General features: G+C 39.8%; 1 protein-coding gene across 3 annotated transcripts; it reads left to right on the top strand.

Moving 5' to 3' along the window:
• CDC42EP3 (CDC42 effector protein 3) lies at nucleotides 1–27,370 on the top strand. 3 transcript variants are annotated; one of them, XM_021390471.1, is made up of 3 exons: nucleotides 18–151; nucleotides 13,873–13,983; nucleotides 25,287–27,370. In XM_021390471.1, the coding sequence occupies exon 3, from the start codon at nucleotides 25,558–25,560 to the stop codon at nucleotides 26,317–26,319; it is 762 nt and encodes a 253-aa protein (XP_021246146.1). In that variant the 5' UTR covers nucleotides 18–151; nucleotides 13,873–13,983; nucleotides 25,287–25,557; the 3' UTR covers nucleotides 26,320–27,370. The 3 variants fall into 3 exon arrangements, with proteins under 3 accessions (XP_021246144.1, XP_021246147.1, XP_021246146.1); XM_021390469.1 differs by lacking the exon at nucleotides 13,873–13,983 and having other exon boundaries at nucleotides 1–151; XM_021390472.1 differs by lacking the exon at nucleotides 13,873–13,983 and having other exon boundaries at nucleotides 10–151; nucleotides 25,356–27,370.

Genomic DNA, 27,611 nt, shown 5'->3' with positions numbered 1-27,611 from the left:
CCCCGCGCCGCGCCCCCGGGACTCGGGGATCCGCCGCCGCTCGGCCGCGCGCTGACGGGCGCTCGCAGGTGCCGGTCACGGAGGGGCGGCCCCGCTGCCCGCCCGGCTCCGCATCGAGGAGCGAGGAGCGGCGGCAGCCGCCGGCGAAACCGTGAGTCGGGGAGAGGGGCGGGCGGCTGCCGGTGCGGAGCTCCGAGCCGGGGTGGCCTCCCCTGCGGGCGACGGCGGCCCCGCAGCGAGCCGGGAGGGAGAGAGGGAGAGGAGGCGAGGCGTTTCGGAGGCGTTTGTCAATGAATCCTCGTGTTGGGGTGCAGTTCTGCATGATGGCTCGGGGCGTTTCTGCATCACTGTAATTCAGAGCTTACGTTCGTCCCCCGGTAATGCGTTTACATTGTCTCCACTGCGGGTTTCGCCGGTCCCTATTTCCCGTCCTGACTCGGAGGCGCAGCCCTGCACCGCGTCTGCTTTTTGTGCGGGGCGAGCCCGCGCATCCACCCGGTCTTCCATCCCTCCATCCGTCCGTCCGTGTGCACCTGAGCGGCGGCCGGGAGCGGCTCCCGCTGCCCGCAGACAAAGGGTCCCGGGCGGGCGGTGCGGGGCGGTGCGGGGTTCTGCCGCCGGTGAAAAGCTGCGGGGGGCGGATTGAGGAGAGGGGCTCGTTTTGTCGTCGATGGAAATGTAAAAGAGAGTGAAGTAGAGGAAGCAATTAATTTAGGACTTGCGTCACCGTAGGTTGTTGTTACGCTTTAAAAATAGGAAGAAGGCTTATTATGGAATGCTTAATGAAATAAATATGATCCAGATCTTTTATTTTCCTTTGAGAAGCGTTTGGATGCGGGAGGCGGAAAGAGCGCCCAGGAGTGAAATTGCTTATACGCTGACCAATATTTTCAGTTATGTATAGATTATAAATATGTAACGTGGTTCAGAGAAAATAGATGCTTTAAGGTATGAAAATCTAAAAGTGAGCCGTCGGTGAGGCGGACGGCAGCAGAAATGTTGAAATCCATGTGCGGTGGCTCAGATGTTTGGAGGAATGACAGAGCTACCAAAAAAGGCATCGTGATGCTCAGCGCAATGCCAGGAACAGAATTTTCTCCTTCTCTACAGAAAAGGAAAGCGCGATACTGGGAGCAAGAAGTGACAGATGTGGCATCTCAGCAGCTGGCTGAACATAAAAGCGTCTATCAGCAGGTGACTGCTGTTGCCAGGATTTATTTTTAAAGTGTTTTGTACTGAAAGGGTTCAGGCTATGGTAGCGCTAGCATTAAGCTTTACTTTAGCTCTTTGGCATGTTAAAAATAGGTTTTCGGCAGAAGCGTTCAGAAAAATAACAAAAAATTCCTATGTTCAAGACATTCCTTGCTTTGAACATTTGTTTTTTATTACAGCATGCAGGGGAGAGGAACTGAGCAGGTTCTCCGGTCGGTAGGATAGTACTGAAAGGAGCGATTTTTCCTGGCCTGAGCATAAGCCAGCAGTATCTGCAAAGGAAACAATGGGGCCCATCTCCTCCTTAGATGAAAGATAATCCCAACTCCTGTTCTCTCAGCAGCACCTTGTTCGCTCATAGGAGTGAAAATCAGGCTGCTGAAACTACCTACCGCTGTAGTCCTGCCTTCTTCAGTGACGCGTCAAGCCAGCCAGCATCGCCAGGTGGTGGCCTGGGTGCCTTTGGAAAGGAAGGAGATGGTATCGCCCGACAGCCAGCCTGGAGCCACGCGTTCCCTGGGGCAGCGTGGCTCTGCACCGCGCCGTTTGACTGCCGTCACACTGACTTCAAAGAGACGTTTCAAACTGTTCCAAGCCGCTGATAGAAGCTTTGCTGTAACCAGAGAAAGCTGTGTTTCGTGGCAAAACACGACTTGTTCTCAGCTTTTCATAATTACGTATGCTGCTTTGGTTCATAATCTTCTAAGCTAGGTGACTCCTTGTAGAAGAAATTCTGGTCCTCTGCCCAAGTCTTGAGAAATAGTGTAAGGTAGGGGAGGGAACTGTGTTGGCATTTAGAAAGAGATTTCCTTCTGCGTGTAGAACTTGCCTTCAGGTTCTCTCTGCTTCTCCTGACGCAGTATCCTGGGGCTCAGAGGTGCTCATGTTCCTCACCCTTGTGGACAGAATTGCTGTCAATCCAAGTCACGTAGTGCTACTTTTGGTTTTTGCATGCAAATGCATGCATTTTTGCAAATGCACGAAGATGTAACTTTGGAAAAACAAACAAAAAGCATCACTTCTCTACTTTTTTTCTTATCGCAATCACAGCAGAGTCAGTATCTTTCATCAATATTCAAGCCATCTCAGAAGAGCTGTCTCGCTGTCCCTCCCAGCAGTACAAGGGAACTGACTGGGAGGTCTGTGAATTACACAGCCCCACCAGTACAGCACTTACAGGGGGGCACTTGGCTGAAGGTATACCTTAATGGTTTTAGTGCACGTGTGCGATAGAAATGTGCCTTTCCCAAATAAACTTGGGTCTGAACTTTAATGCGGATATGGAGAGAATTGTATGCAGGTGTTAGATGGTGGACTGTTTGTAAAGGATTTTTCCTCACTGCGAAGCAGCCTGGTTACTAGCCAGTAAGAGCACGCAGCTGGTACCGGTGGATATTGCTATGTAGACTATCGAGAGTGGATGCGAAGCACCACCAGCCAGGGGAGGGTTTTGTGTGAAGCAGGGTGGCAGAACTAGGTGCCACGAGTAAGAGCCCAGGAATAGCTCATGCTGAAGAGAAGATCTGTTTCAAGTGCTGTGCTAAATAAGAGATTTCTGGATGACACTCAGGAATATAATTCTTACAGTATTTTACAGTATTCAGTATTCTTTTAGCAAGATATTGATCCAGCATGGTGACTGCAGTGGAAAGAATGTAGTAGGAGTGGATGGAACCAGCTTCTCCATAGTTTAAGGGTTAAATCAAGACACAGAGCATCATAAATCATTCTGCCAAGATGAAGTGAGATGATTACAAGTAGACAGCATTGGCCAAGGTGACAAGGTATATTTACACCATCACTTGGGTTTCACTGACATTTATGGAATAGTCATGTGCAGAAAGAAATGTTTGTCTTATGATTCAGCCACTAGTTAAGTGCACAGGAGCACAGTTAATCAATAATTTTTATAATCGACTGTGCATTTTTTCTTCTGAGAGCTTAGTGGACTGTTGACTGTGTTTTATTCCTTTTTGTGGTTTTTTTGTTTTTGTTTTTTGAAGTGAGAGATAAGGCATGTAGAGGCTATGCCCATGTTAGAGTAGTGCAGTGTAATACCTAAAGCTCCGAAAATGTGAAAATCGTAGTTAAATACTTAGACAAAATCCTATCTTCATGACCATAGCAGCTTTTTATGTGAAAGTATTTTTTTTAATTGGAAGTATGTTTAGCAAAATTAATTTGAAATATTTTTGTATTTGAAATTATGCAAGTTGCACAATACTTTTAAAACATGATGACTCGTATCTCATAAGTGCCAAGGTGCCACATTAAGGGTTTCAATCTTCACCTTGTGTGGTTCAACAACTTATAACTTTAACTATGTACATTTTGTGTTAATGTCGTTCGTTGAATAGTAGAAGAAAGCTCACCCAGTCTGATGCACTGCCTTGATTTCCATCATAAAGGTCAACATGGAACAAGTTAGATAAGAAATTAAATGGGATGATGTAGTGAGTTACCATGGTGAGGCTCATTTGTAATGATCTAAGTGAACTCCTCTGTAGTTATGTGCAAACAGCAGCTGGACTTCTGTAGAGATACAATTGCTGAGGACAGGCTGTGGTAACTGAAACTAGGTACAACTTGTGTAGTGAGGTCTCTGCAAAGTTGTCTAGGTGTAGTTAAATGGTAATTTTTATTTTTTAAAGTAATTTGTAGAGAAGTTTCTAAAAATAAAGCCTTCTGTCTTGCTAGGAAAGTCTAAAATGTAAGGGTTGGTATATTTTTATGTTATTATTTATTCTGTCTCTTTGAAATACCAGATGTTTCCAGTCTGGTTCTCACTGGTGGTAGAAATTTTTGTGAGTATTTGTATTGTGCCTTAAACAAAGGAAAAAGGTGTAGAGTCTTTATTCCAAACGTTTGGGGGTTTTTTCTTCTCTAGAATATTAGAACCTATCATAAAAATAGTGAACAAGAGAAAGCTACCAGTCTGAAAATTATTTTTTTCCCATTAAAAAATCTTCACAGTGTAACAGGAAAGTGAAACAAACCTAAAAAACGATATGAAAAGCTTGTTAATCATGGCAAAAGCAAATATACCTAAGTCAAAAAATGTCTGGGGAATATGGTGATAGATACATAAGGACAATATCATAAGATGTTCCTTTTCTAGCCCTCTTGCCTTGAACAGTACATGGGATGAATGAGGTGAGAAGAAAAGGCAAAGAAAGGATGTATCTGAAATGGTGAACTAAGCCTGAAGGTAGTGCTCTGTCATAGCTCTTCTAGTGTCATAGAATCAGAATGATTTGGGTTGGAAGAGGCCTTTAAGATCATCTAGTTCCAACCCCCTGCTATAGGCAGAGACACTTCCCACTAGACCGGGTTGCTAAAAGACCCATCCAGTCTTGCTTTGAATGCTTCCAGGGTGGGGGCAATGCCCATTTTGTTTGTGCTGGACATTGTTCTAATGTAGATGGTGAAGGATTCAACTAATGGTTGCACAAGTAACATAATCTTGGGATTTCCTAACTTTGCCTTTGTTGACTTTGCAAGGTTGGTGTCCCACATACGATATTTCTAATTATGGGGTTCCAAATTTTCGGTGATACTCTGCAAGGAGGTTCAAAAGTGCTTTGTTCCAACACAGGAGGCATCTGTGAAGTATTTCTCCAAAGGGATTGTGAAACTAGCTTTCTAGCCAGCAGAGATCTGTCATGAACTTCACAAGGAAAAACTGATAACTGGAAGGATATTAGTGATATTGCTTCAGTAGCATGCAGAACTAGGTGAAAGAAATGACAGGAAGAAATGGTAGACAAAACTTGAGGCTTAAGATCTTCAGTGAAGAAGTGTCTGATAAAGCATTTGTCAAAGCAATAAGATTCATCTATTTCTCCAATTCTAGTGAAGCACCTCTTTGAGTTTTAAGAGTCTAGTTCTCTCAAGTTGTATGACTGAGTCAGTTCCAGTATAGTAGACATTTAGTTGACTTCTTTTTTTTTGATGCTGGAGTGGTGCACTAATACCAAGTGAGCACCAGAAGACAATGGCAATGTTGCTGTTTTGTCTTTTTTTTTCTCTCCCACATTTACGTTCTTGTCTTTTTGTTTAATTTTTCCCGTATTTATTTTCATGAAATGCTTAACAGCACTAATGGATTCTTTTTGTTAAGAAAGCTTTTAAATTTTAGAAAAAACAATACAACAGAACCTTAAAAAACCCTTATGATACCAGAACAATTTTTTAATGTTCCTGTTGATTCTAATACTTACTAAATCTAACCTTTAAATTGTAATCTCGAATCTGTTGTGATTAGAAAGTGATTCCATTCATTTATTTCCCGTATGTTTATCTCCAGCTCTAGTTAGGACCTAAATTGTGTGTGTATAGATACATATACACCTTTTTCATGAAGATCTAAGTATATTCTAGAAACCACAAACTTTATCTTTTTGTCTCAATTAATCTGATTTGGTGTATACTTGGATTTAGTTTAAATTTTAATTCTGTTGACTCATCAGATTTGGATAAATTAGATCTCAAACTCAGCCAAAAATTAGGCCAAGTTGTAGTGGGGCTTGAGGTGAATGTTTTGTTTTGCATTTTCTCTTTCCTCTGCTTGAGATGTACACCACAAATACTCTGTCTTCAATGTTATGGACCACTATTAAGGAAAAGTACCTTGTTCAGACATTCTGACACTGTTTTTAGTTAGGAATTCTGTTGGGGAATGGCCATCAGTATTAATTTTCAGTCTTTATTTTTGAATTTGATTAAGCTGTCTTCTGGGAACTAAGGCATAATCTCAATTTGTTTAAAAATTATCCTAAGAGATTTGCTAGGTCCATCTTCTTAAGGTTCAGATATCGAATTGTAGCTTAAACAATTTGAATTTTCATGCTCCATGACATTTTAAAGCATTGATAGGACTCATTGTTGTTTTTTTTTTTTTTTTTGAGAGTACTATTTCTGTAAATGTAAAAAAAATAAAGCCAAAGCATCATTGACACCAAAAGCTGCATGTGTCACAGTGAGAGTGAAGGAAAAAGAAAATGCAGATTCTGCCCAGTGCTGTGATCCTTGCAAAGGCACTTCTCTTCAGCTTTTGCATGACTTGTCTGTGTTCATTTGAAGGATAGTATGTGACTATGAAGATTTGTTGTCCCCCTTCTTTTGAGGATGCATGGCTCCTAGGAAGAATGTTATGGATTGCCCCAACTCAGGAAAGACATAAACGGTAGGAGAGAGCTACATGATGAGTGAAACAGGGAAAGGAAAGAATAGTGCCATTGATGGTCCTGCTTGTCAGATGCAGCTCACATGTTCCTTCCTCGGATGCAAGAGGTTGTTGCTCTTCATTAAGTTTAAGCTGGTCCTTTGCTTGCTCATTTCTCTCAGGCATATGACCTTGGAAGAATAACCACAGTTCATAAGAGGGTAAGATGCAGTGCGTTTGGGGGTGTTGCTTGCATTTTCTGCAAGCAGCATTTTTCTGCTTGGATATTCTAAACACAGATGGTAATATGGAGAATGGAGCAGTGTGTCCACACAGAGGATATGTGGACATATGGAATTGTATTTTACTGCAGTCCAAGCAAACACTTTGGGATAAAAGAGAGAAAGAGGAGGAGAGGTGATGCTTACTACAGTTAAAAAACGAATGGTATTCCCTGCCTCAAAAGATGCCGTAACTGAACAACTGTCTTTTGTGAGTTGTTGTTGTCATTGTGTTACATGCACACAGTTTGTAACGTACAAGACACCTGGCTTGTCATTAGGACTCTTGATGCCACAAAAAAACGGATTTATAATAATACATTGCTCAGATTTTACTTCTCACTTAGAATTAAGAGGATTCCAATGTCTAGTCACTTTGAAAAAACCTGGGTTTTTTGGATAGGTTGGATTGTTAATGTTACCACACCTACTCTTCTTTGTTTCTTCTTAATGATATGTGAAGTAATTAGTGGTACAGAGAAGACAACACAGACAATTGATTGTTAGGGACAAGATAGTTGACAAAGTAGACCAGTAATTTGTTTGCCAGCTCCTCTCTTCCCGTATATCCTTTTCCACTTGCACAGTATGATTTTAGCTGGGGAGGGAAGTTATTTTTCTTTTTGTTTTTCTCTACAGCTGTTTTTGTCTACACATACCCTCGGGCAGGATGAAAACCCATCTCAGTCTCCAGAATCTTTCAGATAAGATCCACTAAGGTCAACAGCAAAGAAAACAAAGGCATCTGTTTTATGGCAGAGTGGCCTGTACAGTTCTCTTAAAAATAGTTGTTTCTGGTCCCAAAGAAGAAGAGTTACAATAGCAAGAACCCAAGTAGGTTTGGAATCTGTAGGAGTTCCTAAAGGAATTTACGAGATAGATAAGAAGAAACTTTACTTTTCCAAGTGAAAGTGGTAATCAAGTAGCAAATGCTTCATGCAGCTTTCATATTTTTGTCTGATAATTAACTTCATTTTTAGTTGTAGAAGTTCTTTTACTACAACAATGCCTCTATTATGGCAGAAGAATATGCATTGTATGTGATGTATTTTGTGGTGTTGAATAACAAGCTGGATTACTGGGATATACTCTGATGACATAGAGGAGAAAAAAACAGGAGTGGCAGCTAATGAATTGACGACAGAGAAGTTGGAAGTTTTTTGACACTGCCATTGGTGAGAAGTGTACCCATTAAAGTGTAAATCTTTTAAGTGCATTCACATAATCTCTGAAAATACGAAGATTTAATATTCATAAAACTGAAAATATTGTAAGGAAGAAAACAAGTTTCAATGCCCAAATAAGCAACCTAAACATGGAATTAACTCATATTGCTCAATTCCAGTTGATTTTCCTGTATCAAACCTGTTTGTATGTCTTTCTCCTTTGCATATCTGTGCATGACAGTTAATCTCTTCCCCGCTTGCACTATGCTTTATCTCCTGATTCCACTTTCTTAGTTCCTGTGCACAGGTTTTGTCCTTTCTGACTTGGGGTGATGGTTCTTCTTTCCCGTTGTCATCGCTAGTTACTGGGCTTTCTGAATGTCTGACTGCTTTGTGGTCCAGTCAACACACTGAAGGGAAGGGATGCCATCCAGAGGGACCTGGGCAAGCTTTAGAGCTGTGCCCATGTGAAAATCATGAAGCTCAATCAGGCTTGAAAATAAGTGGTATTTCTAGTGTATTGTCAAAATTCAAGTATTATCTCAGTTTCTCTTATGTAAATGAAGCTGCACCTTATTAGTTGTTGTTCTTTTCTCCAAAACTGAGTATCTAATATTGGACATCGAATGAATTTACTCTGTCATGGATTTGAGTTCCTTCTTTTTGAAAGTTGCACTTTTTAAATGTTGCATTTTCCTTATTCACTTTGAATAGGCTAAGCTGTTGTGAAATGTATGCCCTTCTGCTTGCATCAGAGGAGAAACAGCTTTAAAAGCTTGTAGAACTCAAACTATTTGTGACAATTTGACAGCAAATAATTTATTCAATTTTCTGTGCAGGATTTGAAGCAGTGTCAAGCATAGTTCTTTTTGTTTGTTTGTTTGGTTTGGTTGGGTTGGGTTTTTTTTTTTACTATTTTGTGCTGAAAGACCAGAACTTTCCAAGCACAGCAGTTTTGATGAGTGTTCTGTTTTGATAACTTTTAGGAAATTTGCCCTTTCAGCCTTCATAATTATCTTTATGGCCAAGAAAACATAATTTGTGGACAAAAGTGCTCTAAAAAAATTAGTATGGCTTTTTCTAGGTAAAAATACTTTCCAAAATATTTAATCCTTAAGAGAAAGGTCACGTATTTTGTCAAGGGAAAATGCTGTTCATACCTTGAATATTAAAAGCCCAAACAGACAGTAGGGAATGTGTCTATCACAAGCTGTAGGCCTTTTCTGAACTGTTACCAAGTTGTGTGTCAGCGTGGCTCCTGAATTGTTTGAATTAGACCATGAGCAGTTTGTTTGTGGGGGAAAAAAGTTAAAGTTAATAAATAAATAAAAAGAGAACCCACTACAAGCCCTGGTAAAATGTTCTTATTATTCAGAGAAAATATATTTTCTTTCTTCCTTTGCTTTCTCTAGTTACATGCTAGCAAATATACATAATAGCGTAATTCAGTGGCTGGGAGCTGCATGTACCCTCTTATTATATTTTTATTCCATATGAGTTAGTTACAGCCCATGATCAACTCATCACTTCATTTTCAAAGTAGCTGAGCAGATTCAATTTTCCGTGGGTCTGTTTCTGTAAATTATCTGTCTTCATGGCTCTTTTCTTTAGTGACATCCTCCTGGAATTTTGGCTACCAGGAATGGACATGATAATGGCCAAATACAGAATTTTCCTTTCCCTTGTCATTTCTCTCTTATGCAGTGGGGGATTGCAATAGACCTTTTGACCTCAGCACAAGAAGATCTGGTTCAGATGCTTGTCTGTCCTGAACTGCAAAACTCTTGCTACTGTTTCTGAGTGCATATGTTCCATCCTAAAAGTGTGGCCTGTGTGATTTAGTCAGAGTTTTAATCTTGAATGTGTGAATTTGGCTACTGTTAAAACTTGAGTAGCTTTCTGATGTTCAAGTGTCATGCTGATGATCATGTATCAGCAAATCACATTTTTCCTCTTATTTCCTCTCCTCCCCATGATCCTCAGTCTTCCAGTGCAGGTCATTTTAGAGTAATTCTCCAACTGAAATGGATAAATTGAAGGCAAAGATTTAAAAAGCATCCATTGGAAAGGCAGGTTGAAAGTCCTTCTGCTGAGTCGAATGCCTACACAAGTCATATCTCATGGTAGAAAGGTGTGCCACAACTTCTATATGGTACATTCTCAGTCTGGCCATGAGTGACATCACTCTTAACTGTTTACAGGTAGGTAAAAATTCCAATGAAATCAGGCATATTAAGCTGGTGTAGAAGAAATTGTATTTGACCTGCTCTGAGATCCCGCTGGTTAGAAGAGGAGATGCCTTTGTTGGATGTTGTACAAACTATCCTTCTCCCACTGGAGTTGTATCATTTTTGTTATCTTGTTTGTTATGTAGTGAAACAAAAACCCTCGTTCTGATTTGATTTAAAGTAGTTACAGCCTCTAACAATTACACTCATTTAATTTCTGCTAATAGAGAGAGAGAGAATATGTGAATTAAGTGTCTCAAAAAGTAAACCTGGCTGTACTTTTAAGCTGTTTAAAAAGTATAATCAGTGGCGGCTGTCTGGTAGGGTGTTTCAAAAAGTTAATTTGGTTTCATGTTTGCTTCTTGCACTTAGCAGGGGAATGTGTTAGCAGAAAGAACAGAAATAGGAGTTCATTGCCCTACCTAGGGTGAGGAGTTGTTTCTTTCTAAATGAAGCATGTGAATTAAGATGTTTGTTATGTTGGTAAGCTCTTCCCATTTACTCTTCTGAGGATATGAGTGCTAAGTCTGAACAAGGAGCAAATGACAGCCTTTCAATGGAGAGTCCAAGAAGAATATTTTGGTGTCTGGAAAAACACACAGAAAATCTTTCTGTATCTTCTCCTATATGAGGAAAGCAAATAGCAAGAGGTGTGAAGGGAATTTCATTATTTATTAGGCATGGTCAAGTTCTAAAACAACATTTAGTTCTTATTGTTGTAAAATCAATCACCAGGAGCTTAACCACCAAAATTCAAGGTAGATTAAAGATCTGTCTGGATTTTCAGCTATTTCCAATTTTAGAAACAAAAATATTGTGATTTCTTTTTAAGAAGTAATGCTCTTTCAACCTGTGTTGGCATACTGGGTGATACTGCCTGCCCTGTTGCAGACAGTGTGGAACACCTGGGAAGGTGCGAGCTTGCCTAATCATGGCTGCAGAGATTAAACTGGGAGCCTGGATATTATTTAAAGTTAACTGTTCTACAGCAAGCTGGTAATGTGTTGAATCTGGAGTTTTGGTTCACTGGTCTAAATATTTCTTTATTTTTTCATGGTTGTTTGGGTCTCTCTTCACTTTGCATCCTGAATTGTGTCTACCTTCCCACTTTCATTCTTTAAAGTGAACAGATTATGGTCTTTTCAGGAATGGTAAAAGCTTAAAAGCAATGCCTATAGCAGGACTTCTGTTTCAGGACATATATAAATTTGAGTTACAGTAGTATAACCTGTATTTAGCATGTTTTGTGTTCTGAGAGAATTTGATTAAAATGAAATCATATTTCCCCAAAGCTTCACTGCATTATAAACAAGGAAAATTCTGTTGCTATTAATTCACTCAAAGGCCATGCATGCAGTTAGATGAGTTCTGAATAACTGTAAAGATATATATTGACTCAAGTTGCAAAAGAGTACTTCCTCATAGTATAGAGAAATTACTCATCTTTAGCTTCAAAACTGAATGTTTACAGAGATTTTGGCAAAAAAAAAAAGTTTATCTGTATACAGTAGAAAATACTGTATAATGGCAATAGGAAACAGACATATAAAACTTAAATAGTGATTTTAATAACTGTAGGTTCCCTGTGTTTCAGCAGAGGCTATTTCTGTCACAAGAAACAGTGTGGACTTTTATAAGAGAAGAGAGAGCCACGCTGTGCCCTAAATTAAGACAATCCTGTTGCATTATTACAGTATTAAGTGGGGGATATTATGTCTGGCTATGATTTCTATTTGCTCACAGGACCAAGAAATTAATCTCAATTTCTGCTCTACTTGCCTACACTAAGGATGTCAGGAATACCAGGGCACAACCTGCTGTGTCTTGGGTGCTCACTGTCTTTATATTGCTTTTATTTTCTGAGGTTTGGTGTTTGTTTTTTCCCTCCAGTGTTTGAGCAGAGGTTGTTGTTAGTACTGCGGGTGTCTGTCCTGGGCTCTACCATATGTCATGTTTCCTTAAATGTCAGTTGGATAGTAAACCACACTGAGCGACATATCACTCCTCCCATGACTTTACTTTTAACTCCCTGGAGCTTGCAAGAGCTATTAGAAATTTCTTTTAAATAGCTGTCAGTAAAAGCAGAAGTTCATCTCACCTACCTATTAAAGGATCAAGCAAATAAATGTGCCCTTTACATGGTAAAGTAGGTCTCAGAATAACATTCTTTTATTTGTCTGCCTACACCCCAGTGCCTTCCATCCCAGGTATGTGAATTGGTACAGGAGCTACTCAGAGCATGTGGTAACAGCTCATGCTTGGGTCAAGGGAGAGGTGCATCCATGCCCATGGGGATTGCTGTGTCTCATTTCTGTGCTGTTACAGGTGTGTAAATAAGATGTATGATGACCAAGCAGAGTTATAACAGTCTTGCAGCAAGTGTTGCAATGCCATGTAAGGCGTTGGTATATGCGTGGTTGGTTGCAAAATTAGTTTCTCCCAACCATGAGGTAATTAGTGCACCTCAATAAAGCATAGTCTTAGTGTAGTTAGCTGGTGTTCGTTTAGCCAGACCTAAGTGTAACTTCTGCCTTGTGTGATCGTTTCTCCTACTGGTCGGTGTATGTGAGGGGCAAAATGCTGTTTGTGAGAGGCAAGCTGAGGCATTAATGAAAGCCAGGTTGTTGTTTAATTCAGGTGGAATTTGGCTGTCAGAAATCCGGCATAAGTATTTTCAGTATACTGGAAATGGAATGCTCCTGTTGCTCACTGTAAATTGTATGGACAGTGTTTTGGGCAATGGGTGATGTAATTAATGGTCAGTTTCGGGCTTTCTCTTCCCTTTGATATCCCTTGTAGGAAGCTGCATTGAGAACATGGTGGCTGGTACTGAAGAACATAGTTAGCAGTTAGTTGGTGCTTGTAAAGGGGAGTGAACGTCTCCCCTGAGGGTAGGAGGGAGGGAGAAGTGTGAACTCATCCCCTGCTTGCCCTGTGAGGATTACAGGTGTTGTCATCTGTGTTACCTGAAGTCTAGCCCAGTTTCTGTTGAAGCAACTGATTAATTTTTGGTTTTTCATTAATGTGGATGTTGAACAAATTAAATGTGACCAACATCCTAAGAAGGATCTGAAATTTGTTTTCAGCTGAAGAGCTCTTTATACAAATGAACATCAATTTGCATAATTAAGCACACACGTTATTCCTGCTGAACACAATTGAACCTTGAGACAGAATTTGCCTCTTGCAATACCTCTCTTAGACGGTGAAAACTACTTAGGCCCAGCATGTGTGCTCTTTTTCAATCTTTCTGGTGAGGGGTTAGTTTTAGAGCAGTTTACTGTGATCTTCAAAAGGTCTGTGTGTCATGTATTTCCTTACAGACTAATAAACGACTGGGTGTTCCTCTCCCTTTGCATCTGAAGGATTTACAGTCTTTTAAAGTGTGTGAGATTTTATTTAGATAGGAGAACTCATCATAAAAAGTCGTAACTTGCTATTTTCACCAAGGGCAAGTTGTTGTTTTGGTTGAGTATGGTATTACACCATTGCATTTGTCATTGTCAATTTATGCTAGGCTTTAAATACGATACTCTGCAATGAGTTTGTTTGCTGGTAGCCTGTAATGCTTTCAGGCTAGCTAACATTAACAAGAGGCAGCATTACTGTGGCTTGTGTTCTTTTGATCGTGCGCAACCCTGGTCAGGAAATGGGTGAGGAGCCTGAGTCATGATTACATTACCCTAATGTGACTGCCTACTAGAAGTTTTCTTTTGCCGCCAATACTCTTTCCCTTGACATTACTTCTAAAAACAAAATGTGCATTTTGGAGCACTTTGAAATATTGACCTTTAAACACAGGGATTTATGTTCTCTTACAGTCTCAAGGCAAAATTCTGAGCTGGAACCCCTGCAGAGAGCAGAGAGAACAAGAACGTGTGCAAAATGCCTTTTCAAGAAGCTGCTAAAGAACAGGAGTTGCAGTACATTAGGTCTGCTTGAGTTCATTGGATACGGCATCTTTTTCTGACCCTTTAATTATTCTGTCATGCTGCCTGTGCATGCAAGCTCAAGGTCCGATCTTCTCTATGTACAAATGCTGTCATCTCATATACCATTTGGCTTAAGCCGTGCCATATATGTATGCTTATCTTTGGAAATATGGCTGCAGTAATGGGAAGAGAGTTGCAGAGTACTGGCTGAGCTAAAACCCTGAGTGTCAAGAAGGTGGCTTTACTGGGACCTGGGACAACAGTATTTCAATCAGCTTAATTAGATGCATGGTGTTTACAGTTTGAAAGAAGTATCAGCTGCTAATCAGTCAAACTAGTTTTAGCACTGAACTGGCACAGTGCCACTCTGAATATTCTGCCAGTATATCTCTGTAGTGCTTCCAAACATGGAAAAAACAAGTGCTGAGTATATTCATTTCTTTCAAATTAGACTGCTTAACTTTGCCTGGTTTTAAGAGCAGTATGTGAAATACAACTGTTGACACAGAAAGTGGATGTACTCCAATACTATTTGATATATTCCAGGAAAAAGCTCTGATTGATATAGTGTAAGCAACTCAAGTTGACAGAACTGAGCACTTGTCAAAAAGAGATGTGAAGAGGAAGTGGGGAACACTGAACTGCTGTCCAACATGATGCAGCCCTATCAGCTCGGGCAAGTCACAGGTGTTGCTGACATGCCGCAGAGCAGAGACAGAATATGATGTGTATTTCAGTTGTTGCTTACTCTTACCTCTGCTGAAATGGTACCTTCAAATAGTGGAGCTTTTTTGTTAGGAGTATAGCTTAAACTTGTAGTAAAGTAATTTCCGCATTTTTCCTTTTGTTTCATATAAGGGCAGTAGAACAAAATCACCTACTTTACTTGTGTTAACAATCTATTTTGCATTGCATATGTGTGACCACATTTTAAAGTCTCAGTAGCTCTGTGATTTCATCCCCAATCCTTAAGGAGGGCATGAGTTGGACCAAATAAGAAATTCATTGAAGGTTTTTGTAGTTAATTCATTGAAGAATTTCCTTCCTTCCTTCTATCCCATCCTCATGCTCTTTGATCTCATCTTGATGGCCATTCTTCTCCCTGGAGCAGGCAGAATTGCAACAGAGCAGAGGATGCATCCTTTCCAACGCAATGCAACAAGTAGGTCCTGTGCAAATTTATATTCCTCTGTAGTTCAGTACTTGATAATTAACCTTTGCATGTAGAGGGTTCTCTGGCCCTCAAGTTTGGTTTAAACTAGTTTATCAGCCATTTCAAGATGGTAAATACTTCAAGTGAAACACTTGAGGAATTGAATAATAACAGAACTGGTGACTGTAATATGCCTATGTCACTTGTGTGTTTCAAGGAGATTATAAAGAATATTTGACTTAGAGATGAAGGGTATTTGAGAATTGGAGGAGAGCTGGGTAAAGGGCTGGAATTCATTTGAATGGGATCGCGCAAGATGATTTTATTTTTAGGTTGCCTTTTATCAGGAGCTGCCAGTCAAGGAAATGTTAGAGATCTATTAAAAAAAACAATGGTAATAATAAACTGTTAAAAATATCTGGAAAAACTTTGTTTTTAGGTTATGCCAGCTTTGTGAACCCTAAGACATACACTAGTGGAAGTAGCAAGTCATTTTTGCATCAGAAGTGAGGAAAAAAAATCCATGGAGATTTTATCTTGCAGAAGAGTTGGTTAAGAATTGCCTATCCCTTCTGCCAGAACCCTTTGCTCTCTGAGCTGTTCAAATGACTTGCTGCAGCTGGAAGTAGCAGTCCTGCTCCTAGCCAGGTGGTCTTAAACCCCTTTCCTAGTTTTCACCCAGTTCAGTGAGATGAGCTGGCTTATAAGGGGTCAAGTGTGTGCATGAATGGTGGGAGGAGAATGTCTTTGACAGCAAGTTATATTGGGCTTGAACTCTCTCTGGAAGTATTACCAGCAGTCACACTGCAGCTGTTTGTAAGCCCTTACTGTAAACTGAGTCAGTGGGGAGAACTGCTGCTGTGCCCAGTTTGCCATGTGGCTCGTAGGTCTGCCTGCATGCTGAGAGTACAAGGAACTGCAGTGCGGAACTGGGAACAGAGAGGAAACAAGGGCGGGAACTTCTTAAACTAGCTTTGAGAGCAGAGCTTGGCTGGAGATCCACACCCTCAGTGTTAAGGGAGAAAGCTACGTAGGTAAGCTGCTCAGAATGACAAAGGGGCAGTCCTGCCTCTTCTGGTTCTTCTGTATGGCAATAACAGCACTCTGGTGAATGTCTTGCGCATCAGAGAGCTTTTCTGGCTAAAGACTAACCTTTCCTTCTCCCTTTGCTGGTGAGATTTCAGCCTGAGTGGTTATCCAGTCTTTCAGGTGGCATATGGGCTTGGGTTCTAGAGGTGTGGGGTTTTTTGTCCCATTTCACCATATTTTTTTCTTGCTAAGGGAACTCATGGACAAGAAGATTTTTAAGCCTCTTCATCTTGTGGCCTGTGAGTTTATGGTCCCCAGCTGCTTGCTAATCTAATGTGCTGGCTTTGTAGGAGGAAATGTGACCATGCTTCAGTGCACAACCTGGCTGATACAACATAACCTCACCTTCCCAGACTGCATGAGTTAAGGTGCTAGACTTTGTACTGACATGTAGCTATGCCTAAATTGGCATGGTCGTCCGATTTTTGAAAGCCAATGATAAAATGGAACTCTATGGTATTAAATCCATGTGTATGAATGTACCAGCTAGCAAAGCTAAGAAGAAGATAATAGAGACCTGCTTCAGTCCATGGAGCAGACCAGCAGAATCCAGTGAGCTCATTATATGTCTATCTCTAGAGGAGAAAATACAAGAGGTTTTTATTGTTCTAGAGAAGATGCAAACTTTTCAAACCTAGAAGGCGGCTGTGGCCAAAGCCTGCTGGCTATTTTTTGATGAGTATTTTAAAAAACATTCTAATGAGTCGTCAGAAGGACAACTGCAAAAAAACACTGTATAAGGCATTTGTCTCAGTATTGCCTCACAGCCAAATTTTTAAAACATTAGTTCTCTGTAGTGTCAACAAAGAACATATTAAACACATTGAGAATCTCAGAGTAAATGTCAGAAGGACATTGGCATCAGAGAGGAATGTATTTCATTTGAAATCATCCAAAGATCTTATACAACGCCGGGGTTTATGGTGTTTTCATGAGCAGTCTGCAAATAAAATTGTTGCAGCGCAAATTTGCAGATCACAGAGACTGAGGAAGTGTATTGATGAGGAAGGCGATTGAGCACATTCAAATAGAATGTTTTCCTTCTCTGAGTTATGGCCTTTCTTTTTATTCTAAAGAACATAAATCCAGCTTACTTGCTGGACAACAATAGCTTGGAAAGCCTTTTTTTTTTTTTGTAAATAGAATCTTACTGGACAAATTGCATAGTATGAGCAATACCATTGGCTGTGCAGGCCATATTTGTTGATTGGATGAGTATATGCTTATCTCCACCCTTAAAAAATGAATGAGGTAACTCACACTGGAGCAGCAAGTGACTCTGGTAACAAATTGCTAACTTTGCTAATAGAATTCATTCTGCTTGGAGAAATGTTTTTTGTTATACCAGCAGAAGAAATCTTAAAGGGTTTGTGAGGCAGTGCTACTATCAAAGAGCTTGTAAATACTGGAAAGTTCCTGTTGTAAGATGGTGAAGATAGACGCAGAAATTTGATCTTGTTTATAAATGAGGAGAAATGATGGAAAGGAAAAAGTGATTTTATTTCATTGTGTATGCTGCTAGGGAGTGTATGCCATATGAGAATGTTGTCACTAATTCTGATCTGCTCTGAAAAGTCTGTTGGAAAATTGGAGAGTGTTCAAAGGAGAGAAAGCAATATTTGAAGGCCTAAAATTACTCCCCCACCGTCACCGCATGAGGAATTCCCCCTGTTCACTTCGATCAAAAAAGACTACTGAGAAATGACTTGGTTAATATTCAAGTACCTTAACAGGGGTGAAGGTTGCTGGTTGATAAAAGGCCTTTGTAATCTCGCAGACTGATATAGAACAAAATAATAACTGGAGGCTGGGGCCAGTTGCTCAAATTAGAGAGCAGCCCCAAATTAGGTGACTTCAGCAGCCCCTTGTAGCTGTGCTGGTACAGCTGTTTGTTTTCACAGTTAATTTTATCCTCCAATTATTTATAATTAGGTTGGCTTCATTTCAATATAATGCATGCGTACATGGTTTATAGTTGGAGGTGTTTCCTCGTTAATATGATTTACTCTAGCTTGATCCATTGGACAAGATATTATGCAGGGAAAAGTTGTCAAGATTAAAGGCAGTCAACAACTGAAAATAATTTCAGGAACTTGGGTTCTTTTCATTCATAAACATGTTTGGGGCCCAGGGGGTTCTGGACAAATGGAAGGTACCAGAAGGAAAAGACACTGTATTCAGTCTGACCCTGTCTGTGCTTACATTAAATGACAACTAACACCCCTTCAGGAATGCTCAATGCTAGTGTATTTATCCATACAATTTACACGGGAAAAAATGTTTATAGCGAGGGAGATGAAAATGTATCCTCAGATAATTTTCTTATCTTGGGTAGGCAAAGTCAGAAGGAAATATGGCTGACAGTCATCTGCTTTTTATTTATTATTTCTCCTCAGCTTGCTTTATGTATAGCTGAAGTTTTCCAGACTTTTCTTGTCATTCGTTACTGGATCTATATTATGGAGTTTATTCATGTTTCCTTACCCACTCCTTTTAGTTACCTCCAAGCAGAACATTGCTTCAAAACTCAAACTACTTGAAGTAGTAGTAACTTGGAGTTTTTTAACCTCCATTAATCTGGAAAGTCATAGCAGGAGGAACTCTAGGGCTGTCGTCGTCTCTGTTGCAACACAATGTTTTTATGAATGATTCAAATGTATGCTCATTATATCTGTAGATGATGATAAACCCATATACTGAAGAGGCCCACGTTGAAATTTAAAATTATACTAACAATTTAGAGTGTTTGCAATTAATAGAATGCAATGCAGTGAGTTTGAAGGCTTTGCTACGGAGGCAGTAGTCATGAAGAAGATGTAGAATAACTGGCTAGGCAACTGTTCTTCTCTAAAGGAGGTAGGTCTTTAGTAGACCACAAAATAAACATAAGCCAACTATGTTATGATACTAAAAGAAAAATGCAGATACACTGTTAAGAGAGAAACTGAGATCTCAGTTTGAAGATTGTCTACTTCAGGGCATATTTAAGGAAAGATATGAATGAGAGGGAGGAGAACCAGCAAAAGAGGTTGTTGGGAAGCTAAGTTCCAGAAAGCGTGTCTTGTGTTGAGAGATTGAGATGCTTGTGTTGTTTACTACGTATAAAATAAGGATGAAAGGAGTTGCAGAATATGTATTAAAAAACAAACACAAAAACTGTGTTTAGGGTACAAATTGATGCCTTTTCCCCAAGGACTAGCCTATGCAGAGTAAATTACTGCGGGCAGTCTGCACATCTAGGGACTTATAAGTGGAAAGAGAACAAACATCAGGGTTACCAGGCCACCTAGACCTCTGAAGGAAAATGGAGACATGAATGAACTGCATTGTAGGGTCCCCTCTTGACTTGTGTTTCTGTAAGTCTGGGAAGAACTGGGATTTTCCTGTTTGTTGTTTTGTTTTTTAGTGGTTTTTGTTGTGTGTTTTCCCTTCATTTTCTAAAAGGTGTGTGTAAAAATGAGATAAAATAGGTATGATTTGATTTGAAAAGCTAGGGTGAGTACAGTCAGAGAGATTAGTTGCACTGAAGTGTGGTTAGCCTGATTGCTTTTGTAGAGTAATTAAATCTGTAGCTTTAATCAGAAGGGTGCAAGTTCTTTGAAGAAGGGAGCATCAGAAGGGTAAGGACTTTTAATCCAATCAGGGTGGTTGATTTTAATACAGATGAATTCAAAGCCTGGGCCTCTTAGAAACCAAGTAAACTTAGATGAACAATCTGTAGAGGAAGTGTTACCATCTGATTTGGTTAAGCTTACTCAGAAAGTGGTGGTTGTATAAGCAAAGGCTCACTGGTGAACTGATATAGAAGTAGATGGACTTGTGGCCTCATTTTCGGAGGCTGCCAGTTGGTAGACACCTACATCCACAGGAATGTGAGAGGTAAGCTCTATTGTGCATGATCTGCTCATTTTCTTGTACCTGTAGACTTAGTTATTTGTACTGCTAGTTAGTTTTACCCACATTCAGAAACTGTGACTGCATGAGTTCAGGCTTCTATTACAGAAACATTGTTTGTACTGTTGTAGTTTCAGGCATATTGGAAGTATCAGCGTGGATAAAGAGGGTCTCAACTTTTTGTGCTGGTGAGAGCTACTGGTAGCTAAAATCCAGAATTAACCTCTAAAGCCTCATTGGCCTATGCTTGCAGATATTTCTTTAGATAGAGACGTTTCACCAGCTTATTGCATAGCCTATCTCCATCTTTTGCTGTGTTATTGTCTTTCCATTTGGTTATGTAAATAATGTACAGATTGTCTTTTTTTCCCAGTGACTTGCTCTACATGGTAATTCCCTGCTTTTTTTTTATGATTCTTTGGAAATGGGTCAAAGTGGAATTTTGAATGTTTTTAGCCAATGATACATAAGGCAGAATCCTTGCTAGGGATTGTCTGAAAGAAAGCCCATAGGCTTCTCAGAAAACCTTGCTTCTTGTCCTGCTCTGTGGAAACAGGATTTTATTTCTATTTTTTATTTGCCTAGGACACTGGCTAAGGACCTAGGTCTCTTGGGATTTGTGCACAGATAAATTTTTGCACCTGGACCCTACTTTGTCTCTGGTTTGTAAGCTTAGACATTGAGATACTTGCTGATAGCCTGTGGAACAGACTGAGGCATCCACTGAAAACTTCAAGCTGTGGGGAAGGTAGTTGCTCAGTGGACAGAAGGTTCACAAGACAATTTGAGAAGTGCCTCTGAAAATATTGGCCTTAGTTACCAAGCAAAACACTTACATGAGAGTGTGAAGTGATAGGAATGAAAATGGGCTGGAGTTACAGCCAAACTAAAACTCTAATTTTCACTGGGCTGAAATTTCTGTTTTAGCTCATGGTCGGATCTTGTTAAAAGAAGGAGATCTAGAGATCTCCTAAACTGGAAGAAAAATCTTCTCAGATTATTCTCCTAAGTGAAGACTTCTACTGTAGGCTGGCAGTCTAGGGCTGTAGATTTTTGGTTCTGCATTTGGTTTTCCAGTAACTTCTCATTCTGCTTTTCAGTTTGGCTAAGTGGTCACTTAGTTACTGAGATGAAATTTGTCAAAAACTGCTCTTCTAAAACAGCCAGCACAGCTTTACCAAGGGAAGGTTGTGCCTGACCGATCTGGTGGCCTTCTATGATGAAGTGTCGGCATCAGTGGACAAAGGGAAGGCAGCTGATGTCATCTACCTGGACTTCTGCAAGGCCTTTGAAATTGTCCCCCACCACGTTCTTATCTCTAAATTGGAGAGATATGGATTTGAATGGTGAACTATTCAGTGGATAAGAAATTAGTTGGAAGGTCTCAGACAGAGGGTTGTGGCCAATGGCTCAATGTCCAGGTTGAGGTTGGTGACTATCAGTGTCCCTCAGGGGTCTGTCCTGGGATCAGTACTCTTTAACGTTTTTATCGGTGATGGAGATGATGGGATCGAGTGCACCCTCGGCAAGTTTGCTCATGACACCAAGCTGAGTGATGTAGTTGATACAGCAGAAGGAAGGGATGCCATCCAGAGGGACCTTGAAGAACTCAAAAAGTGGGCCCATGTGAGCCTAATGAGGTTCAACAAAGCAAAGTGGAAGGTTTTTCACTTGGGTCGAGTGACTTGGGCTGGAAGAAGAAGTCCTTGAGAGAAGCCCTGCTGAGAAAGACTTAAGGGTCCTAGTAGAAGAAAAGCTTAACATGAGCCAGTAGTGTGTGCTTGCTGCCCAGAAGGCCAACTGTATCCTGGGTTGCATCAGAAGAGGGGTGGCCAGCAAGGTGAGGGAGGTGATTGTCTCCCTCTACTCTGTCCTCTTGAGGCCCTATCTGGAGTATTGTGTCCTGGTCTGGGCCACACAGTACACGAGCAATGTCAAGCTTTTGGAGAGGGTCCAGAGGAGTGCCATGCAGATAATCAAAGGGCTGGAGCAGCTCTTCTATGTGAGGGTGGTGAGGTGCTGGAACAGGTTGCTCAGAGAGGTTGAGGATGCCATGTCCCTGGAGGTGTTCAAGGCCAGGTTGGATGGGGCCCTGGGCAACCTGATCTAGTTCTCAGTCTAGCAGTTGGCCTGTGGCATGGGGGTTGGAACTTGATGATCCTTGAGATCCCTTCCAACCCAAGCCATTCTATGAAAACAGCTAGATCAGAAAAGGGTCTAATTTTAAGACAAAGTGAACTTACTGTGTAGCCTGATACTGAGATTGTAGTGTGTTCTGTTTCTTTTAAGCAGTGTATACTGGTAATTTCATGAAATTTTGATGAATGCAGGGTGTGTGTAAGCTTCTTGTGGAAGTTTCTTCAATTATTCTTTTAGTTCTGCAAGAGTTGGGCTGAGAGCTTGGTCTTTTTGTACCTTTCTTTGCTTACCAAAGTCAGATTTTTATTTTTTTTTCTTACCAAAGACTACTTTTTAAAAAAAAGTTATATACTGATATAGGTTTTTCCTTAGTTAATTACAAAGTAAATAAGAGTAAAAACAGTATCTTAAGATAAGTGATTATTTCCCGAATGGTGATATATTTCAGCTGTTCAGAGAGGCTTAAAATCTCTTCTTTGGGTAGTGACAAAGAGGGTAAATATGCAGAAAGGAAGTTACTCTGGAGACTATGTTATGCTGTATGTTGAAAGACAGACCCTCTGTTTAATAGGGACCCCTTATCTTTTATTTACAAATTGTAATCTCAGAATTTTCAATGAGATGGCTCATGAAATTTACAGCAAAGGGAGCTTTTGTTTTTAGCAGAGCAAATGATGCTTGCAGTAAGTGTATAATTCTGAATGTTCTCTTCATATGCAAAATCTTTTCTGCGCTGGCCATGTGGAAGGCAAGGCCTTCCCAGGTGCAGAGGCTGCTCTGTAGGGAGGGATTATAATTCCTGGCACTGAAGTCTCTTGCAGCATCCTCTGAGGTACTGCGGTTTTACACTGCCCCTTACTGGACTTTCTTGTAGTGCAAGAACTAATGGCTGTCTGGATGCCTACAAATTTGCTCTATTTCAAGTTCTTGTGTGTTTGCATTTTTTTCTTGTAAACTATGAATTGAATAAAATATAGTACTCTTTTCTGTGTCAAAATGCATTATTATTAATTTTACAGTTAATTTTAATATTTCTTTGTATTATTTCATTGTGTTCTTCAGGTTTGTTTGAAATCTCCTTGCAGAGTTTGTTGATAATAGCCTTTGATACAGACCCAAGCTGGTAGGATCTTTGAAAGAAACAGAATTGGTCTTTCACTTTGAAACTAGCAACCACTAGGCTTGACTTTCAACCACATACAACTTCTGTAGAGTTGAGGATGTTGTGTTCCTAAATTGGCTGCAGGTGTAGAATGATAATCAGGGTAAGGTGAGGCACAAAACAATGTGTTGATTTTATTTTATTTTTTTATTTTATTTTTTTAAACCTGAAAGGTAGCTGAGTTGAGTAATCCATTTTGGTCTATGATGTGTGGCACAAGCAGAGATCTTATCTAGGACTTCATAGACTGTAAGAGACAAAAGGGAGTTAAGTAGATGGAGTTTTGGTATGTAATGGGAATCTCGCAGTATTCTGTAGATCCTAATGAATTAGCATTTTTCTGTTTATAGGGAAGCTGTGCAGGATTGCAAGCAATTGTATTTTCAAAATTGAGTTTTAAAGTATCAAATGTTCTCTGCATTCATAGAACATTGGGCTTATTTGGTATGACAGCATTTTCTGTTTATATCTATTGTACTTTTATGTGGAGTGATTTTCAGCAATATCTGAAGTGCAGTAGATATTTTGTGGAAATCAAAAAACAGAATGCTAACTTGGCAAGATTCCCAGCTCCCCTTGTGATGCACAGTTAAGCACCCCACTGAAGGAACTAATTACTCAGGTTAAAGGATTTCTGAAAATGCTTAAATACTTCTTGGCCATCTGGCTTTATTGCCAGTACAAAGCTTTAGAACTGATGATTCTTGCTGGGCTTAATTTGAGGAAGGAATATCTCTGCTGGGGCATGCATAAAAGGAAGCAAAAGTATAGATGGCTTCCCTTCGTGTACTGCACAGAGACGTGCTTCTGTGGAAAAAACCTGCAAGCTACTTTACAGAATTAGCATGGAAATGGACAGTAAGAGATTTGGGGCTGCGAATTCTAGTGAGGAATGGCCTGTAATGCTCTGCTCCCTGGATTGAATTAGGAAGAGTATAAAGATGCCCAGGATAAAAATGCTTTTATTCTGAGATTCTTACAGTATCCTTTCTTGATTCCTGAGCAAAGAATCACACCATTAAAGTATTAGTAGAGAGTATTTTTTCCATAACCAGTTGACCCAATAGCCTGTTAACCCTTCTGGACAGCTTTATTGGACTTTTCAGAGACAACATTCTAGTAGGAAAACATTATTTTAAAATAATGTTTCATTTGGTTGCATAGAGCAATTCTGAATCACCATGGCCTTGTAGCCTACATAGCTCATGAGCTACAGGCTGAAACTAATTGCTATGTAGAATTCCTGTAATCTAAAGACCATGGTCACAAGAATCAATCCCTTCTAAAACACATTTGGATATTTGTAACTGAGGGCATGGGCTGATAGTTTCATCAGATGCCTATAATGATCCTTTTAAATGAGTGCATTTATCAGAAAAGCTATTTTTGACAGTTTGTTCCAGTGGTAAATGGGAATATCAAAAATTCTCAAATCCAAGGTGATCTACTCCCATTTAAAAAAAAAAAAATTGTTTGAGTGACTTTGTTAGTCTCCTTGGGTATACCAAAAGCTTAATGTTGTTGAATGTTATAAATCAGTTTCTGTGTTTGCTCTTGAAGACCAGCATTTTGAATGCCAGAATGAGAAGAAAGATTCAGATAGTGATGTTTACCAAATGAACTGTGCTCAGCAACCGTGTCTAAGAAACTCTGACTTCAAAACAAGTTATAAAGTCAGAGAAAGGTTAGCTAGCCTTTGTTAGTCTTAAACCCTTTTATCCTGCCTAATGAAGGGAAGAAACATCATAATGTTAATCTGCAGACTGGAACTGTCAGTACCATTGCTAATTTTTGTGTGTGTGTGTGAAAACAGGACTGAACGATCCATGAAAAATTAATGATAACCTGATTTTGTGTCCCATACAGGTTTTCTCAAGTTTTGGAAGCAGGACATTTGGTTGCTAACTGGCCTGGAACTTGTGTTCCATCTTGCAGAGTCCTCCAGTGGGAGACATTCACATACCCTGAAGTTCCCTGCCTCAGAAGAAGGGGTCTTGATGTGCAAGATTGGTACAAGATGATGATGTAACAGAAGTCACACTGAAGGTCTCCTGAGAAGAACTGGCTTTGTAAGAGGCTCCTCCTTCTTCTTCCTTTTTTTTCTTTAGCAACTCCCCCTCTAGAATCTACAAGCAAGATGCCAGCCAAGACACCCATCTACTTGAAAGCCGCTAACAATAAGAAAGGGAAGAAATTCAAACTAAGGGATATCTTGTCTCCTGATATGATCAGTCCACCACTTGGAGATTTTCGTCACACCATACATATTGGAAAAGAGGGACAACATGATGTTTTTGGTGACATCTCCTTTTTGCAGGGAAACTATGAATTATTGCCTGGAAACGAAGGAGAAACTAGAGTTAGCCAGTCTGGTGGCCACAGTGAATTCTTAAGGGCAAACAGCACTTCTGAATCCATGTTTACAGAAACTCCATCACCAGTGCTCAAAAATGCTATTTCCCTTCCTGCCATTGGGGGTTCTCAAGCCCTTATGTTGCCCTTATTGTCACCAGTGACATTTAATTCAAAGCAAGAATCCATCCGGTCATCAAGAAACCCAAGGCTTAGCTGTGAGCCAGTAATTGAAGAAAAGTTGCAGGAGAAAAGTAAACAGATGGGGAATGGAGAGACACACAAAGATGACATATGGGAGCAAAATGGTTCTTCATCGCATTTTACTAATGGTAGAGACAGTAACTCATCCAGCTTTTCTGAACGATGCACTGATTGGCAAACAGTTGATTTGTTTGAAGATAGCCAACTTTCATGTGAACTAACCAAGACAAAGTCAGAAGAATCCCTTTCAGATCTTGCAGGCTCTCTTCTCTCATTACAACTTGACTTGGGACCTTCACTTTTGGATGAGGTCCTCAATGTAATGGACAAGAATAAATCTTAGAGCTGGTACTCCTTGCTTTCTTATAAGTGATTCACTTAAACAAAAATAAACAAAAACGCAGTTCAAGAGAAGAGACACTTAAAAATCAGCTGTATGTGCAGCTGTTTGACGGGTTTTCTAAAAATATTCATAAAGTACTATTTTTTTACCTATTGTTTTTCATAATTTTTATGACACTAAATTCTCATACAGGAAGGTAAATTTTAATAACAGTTTTCAGCAAATATAAAATGTTTTTAAGTACCAGTATAATGATCAGAAACTTAAGAAACAGAATTTGAGGATGATACTGATCATGGCATTTGGTTAGTTCACTTCTACGGGCTTCAGAATATATGAGACTCTGTAAGTGTCGGAAAGGAGATTGGTATTAATTATTCACTGTTATAAATTATTGCAACATCACTTTACATGTAGGCCTCTTTCAAGAACCTTGTGCTTGGGGTCTTGGTTGTGTTTTTCTTCATTTTCCGTAGTACCATTTCTGTTATACCTTCGCAGTAACTATTTCTGCAGTCTTATACTGCTCTGTATTCAGATGTAAACAGCCGAAGGCTTTTTCAGCTTCAGTGTCAACTGTTCTAAATGCGTATGCACAAGTTTTCACAGTTTGAGGCTTTGGGCCTGATATTGTATATGAAATGATATGTTGTAAACAGGTGACACATGCAAAATATGATGGTTAAATTATTTTAGAAGTTGAAATATATTTTTTTTGTGTGTATCTTGGCTTTTTACTGTGGAGCCTACACATACAGTATCTCATCAAAATAATTGCTTGACATTATTGGTGCTCTTCTGAAAATTGTATGTTTGTGTGTTTGAAAGGAAATATGTATTGATACTCCTTGCTTTTTTTTCTTCATTTATTGCCACACATGCTTAAACTTGCAACCAAAAACTTTCATTTTTCAAGAAGGCACTGGTTATTCACAATGCTTGTGATGTGTGCTGCAACAGCCAATGTTTTGGGAAACATGGATCCTTTAATACAGTATCTACATGGATTGCATAGATATCTTGTGCAATACAATAAAACAAATGAAATTACTATGTCTTTGTGATTCAGTATATAGCCTCACAAAAATAAAAAACTTTGTGTTCTGCTGTATTAAAACAGACTGTAGTAGAGCTGTGAAAATACAGGAGTGAGGGGCAAATCAGTTCTACTGTCTTTGTTAATTTGACATCTCCAATCCAGTTTACTTTCTGGGGTAGCAAGGGCAAACTCCAAGCATGTAGGACCTTCTGAGATAACTGATTTTGTTAAGTAGTAGGAGACAAAAGAGTGA

This window comes from Numida meleagris, chromosome 3 (genome assembly GCF_002078875.1).
Source record: "Numida meleagris isolate 19003 breed g44 Domestic line chromosome 3, NumMel1.0, whole genome shotgun sequence".
Classification (NCBI taxonomy): Eukaryota; Metazoa; Chordata; class Aves; order Galliformes; family Numididae; genus Numida; species Numida meleagris.
Note: the sequence above shows the minus strand (reverse complement) of the source record. Positions and strands in the feature narration are given on the sequence as shown.